Here is a 3,750-nt window from a genome sequence, read left to right as displayed (position 1 = left end):
CTATCCATCTCAGAACCCTGGGTGTGCCAAGCCCATACTCACTAGATGTGAGCCCCTGGGGGTTTACCCATGTTGTGGCATCACTTTGGGGCATCACAGCCTATATCTGTATCAGCAGTACAATCTGACCTCAATCCTCTAGAGAAGCTCTGGAATGAATTGGAGCATCAAGTGGGTGTGAGGAGATCTCTCAAAAAGCAGTGCTGAATGATCATTGTTTTGAAAGCGGAATGGCGGAAAAATCAGAGGTCATTTACAAAAACTGGTGGAAAATGTTCCACGAGACTAGGGACCGTCATGAAAGCTAAAGGATTCAGCACATTATAAGTTTTCCCTATGAATAAGGGTTATTTGTAGATATGCGGTTGTCCGAATATTAATGTTAGTTCAGTACTGTATATGCTTATGCGCATAATAAACTTTTAAAGCATATTACATATTTGGGCTCTTTTAGGCTTCTTTTGTTAAATTTCTTTAGTTTTTACTACTCTGTGAGTCTTACCTGGTGGCCCTTGTCACAGTCTCATGTTTGCGAAGTTTATGAGATTTCTGCTCTGACCGGTTTGGAGTGAGCCTAAATGAAAGGAAAGATGATTACATGTTATTTTAGGACAAACCTCATATATGTCATTATTTATTAGCCGAAGCAGGAAATTAGTCACAATACTGGGTAGTTCATTATACGAAGTTTTATTATTTTATTGATTGTTTCACAGAAAATAATTCTGTTACAGTTCTGGGAGAAACTTTCTATGAATGACGTGATGCAAATCCCTTCTAAAGATGCTTACATTTAGGTTAAAATGTGCCTCATTATGCTGGAGAAGAGTGAACAGAACAGTCTTTTTCTGTCAGAAGTACAAGTCGCTCAAGTATTTATGTTCTAGGATTCCATTTGTTAATAGGTCTTTACCAAATCGTCACAGTATTCAAACAGCCTATTTAGTGAATGCTGAAAGTGTAGCAAGTAATTCCATGTTTGCTAGGAAGATTCTGGATTTGAAGTCTGTTGACGAAATATTTATTTTTCTCTCTAACTGGGAAGAAAAACTTTTCCCCAATGATCTGACCGTTTGTTTTTATGCAATTTCAAAACATGCCGTTAATCACTTAAGTTGTTATCCATGGGCTTATCGTGACGATGATCGTAATCTTATGATACAGTCTCAGATTAATTCTGAAGTTGAGAAATATTTTGCATCATTGCGAAGTCAACCTGAATTTAAAAACTTGTGGGGAATGGTTGATGACAGTGTCACAGAACTTACAGATAGTCATCTTATATCAATTCTTTGCAGTGTAATTGTACTACGTGATTATACAAACGAAGTTGTAATGAAGATGTTAGAAATAATTTTGCAGAGGTATAAAACGTTGACTCTAGCAAATTTATCTAAGCTATCAACATATAGTGATTTTTTAAACAGAAATGGTTTTGTAATAAAATCAAAAATTGTGGAAGTATTTCAAGATAAATTTTCTTCTCTTCAATTAACTCCTGAAAACTTTACAGATGTTGTTAACATTTTGATAAGCATACAGTATTTTTGTTCAGATAATTTTTGTAAAAAATACAGGATAAAAATAATTGATGCAATCAACGAACATGATGATTTAGACCTGTCAGTTATATCGCAATTTTTACATACATCCCAACATATATATCCTTGTAATGAAAATTTGGAACAACTAATACAGTTTATCACAGATCGAGCGTCCCGGCTCAGCTTAACAAATCAAAGAAAATTACTTGATTGTTCTAAAAGGATGAATTCCGTATATTTCGGTCAGGTTAAAGAAGTTATAAAACCTATAGCCATTCATGTTTTTCAGACAGAAGTTCTTCATGCAGCAGATTTAGTTAATTTAATGTATATTTTTGACATAGTTGGATGGGATGACAATCTAAAGAAAAAATTTCACAAGTTGCTAGAAACCCACATTCAAGATTTTGATGTCTTGTTATTGAAACATAGTTGCAGATCCCATATCTTGGATAATTTATGTGAAAATAACATTATGGAAAAATTGTGTGATAACATTTTGGAACGGATATTAGATATTATTAGTACTGTCTCATGTTTAAGAAATATTTTAAGGATGCTTAGTGCTTGGGATTATCAAAATTTTGGCTTTCATGCAAAATTTACTGATGTTCTTCTGTTCGAAATTAAAAGTACACATGTGACTTATAAACCACAGGATATTGCCATTATTTGTTGCTATATTCTATCTAGGTTTGGCCATAAAAAATCTTATCAGCATGTAATATGTTACATAACTGACATGGTAATACGCTTAATACATCAGTTTTCCATTAGAAGTATTTCCGACATTGCAAAATCTTTATGCATTCACCCTAATAAAAAGCAATGCAGGCAGGAACATGTTGACCATCTGATTACAGCATTGAAAAGAGCAGTATTCATGAGATATGAAGAAATACCAGATTTAAAAACTTTAAATGCTCTTGTCAGGTCATTATTTATTCAGAGTGGGCATCAGTTAGATGATACGCTAGTTGAATTATCACATTTATATGATAATTTGGTGGAAAGAGACATGTTTTGTTTTGAATTTTTAAGGCCAACACTAATTACATTGAATCAGCTGAAACTTTTTGTTCCAAAGATGTTGCAAGCTTGTGTAGACTGTTCCATTTCAGAATCTTCAAAGGTTGATATGAAATTTATATGCACTCTTTTAGATACATGTGCCCATGTAAATTTTGTGCCTAAGAATTTGGTGGGCTTGGAAGAGTTATGCAAGCTTATTATTGGAAAGCTTACAGTTGGTGATATGGATTCTTCTAAATTTGCTGTTGAAATTTTATCACTCACAAATAACATGGTAGAATTGGAAATGTACCCAAAGGATATTATAAATATTGTGTTTTCTGTTGATTTTTTAGAGATTATCGATGAATACTGTGAAGTTAACCACTTTGTTAAAAGAAGATTGTTTACCCTGTTGCTGAACTTGAATCGTTGTGTTATTCTTCAGTATCCTGAACTAGCTATTCCTTGGTTTCATGAAGATATATATCAAAGAATGATGTTTCATCAAAAAGCTGTAAGGAAAAACTTAGAAACATGTATAGTTAAGAAGGACTTGGAAGATATATTAGGAGGTCCACAATTTGTAAAGGCAGAAACTTTTTCTCCTTATTTTTATCAAATAGACTTAGAATGTATGATCACTACAGATGGACAGCCAGTAGCATTTAATAACCAAAAACTATTGTGTGAAGTTGACAAGATTGCAGTCATTATTCTTTTGCCTAGTCATTACTGTTCTAATGTTCATCACCTTTGTGGGAATATCAGAACTAAGCTAAAACATTTAGAAATTTTAGGATATAAAGTCATACAAATACCTTATTATGAATTGAATTCAATGTATCTGAGTAGCTCTGAATGCCGGATAGAATATTTAAAAAAAAAGCTTTTTACTTGATGCCTGAAGAAATGGGTAAGTCAAAATTGATAGATAATTATATTTATTCTCAGGCATTCATAGTGAAGAGAACTAGTGTGCTTAGTTTTTTGTGTAAATATTCTTGAGTCTTAGTTCCAAAAATAATTTCAGTACTGTTGGAAAAAAAAACTAAAAATATATGCAATTGTGTTATAACGATGGAAAGTATTCTTGCCTTAATATTTTAGGAATGCATAGTTTGAACATTATTGGCCATAAGAATATAAATTATTTTTATACCATATGAATTATACTTAAAATGTATACCTAACT

At 32.5% G+C, this 3,750-nt stretch overlaps 1 protein-coding gene across 1 annotated transcript; it reads left to right on the top strand.

The window, feature by feature from the left end:
* The first annotated feature begins 783 nt into the window (after window positions 1-783).
* LOC150091661 (FAST kinase domain-containing protein 1, mitochondrial) lies at window positions 784-3,456 on the top strand. The gene has a single exon (XM_090369155.1). It carries the CDS (start codon window positions 784-786, stop codon window positions 3,454-3,456), a length of 2,673 nt encoding a protein of 890 aa, XP_090225281.1.
* Window positions 3,457-3,750: the final 294 nt, after the last annotated feature.

The sequence above is a fragment of the Mastigoproctus giganteus genome, chromosome 1 (genome assembly GCF_048544385.1).
Source record: "Mastigoproctus giganteus isolate SK-2022 chromosome 1, ASM4854438v1, whole genome shotgun sequence".
NCBI lineage: Eukaryota > Metazoa > Arthropoda > Arachnida > Uropygi > Thelyphonidae > Mastigoproctus > Mastigoproctus giganteus.
The sequence above is the reverse complement of the archived record's forward strand: the minus strand, read 5'-3'. Positions and strand labels throughout refer to the sequence as shown.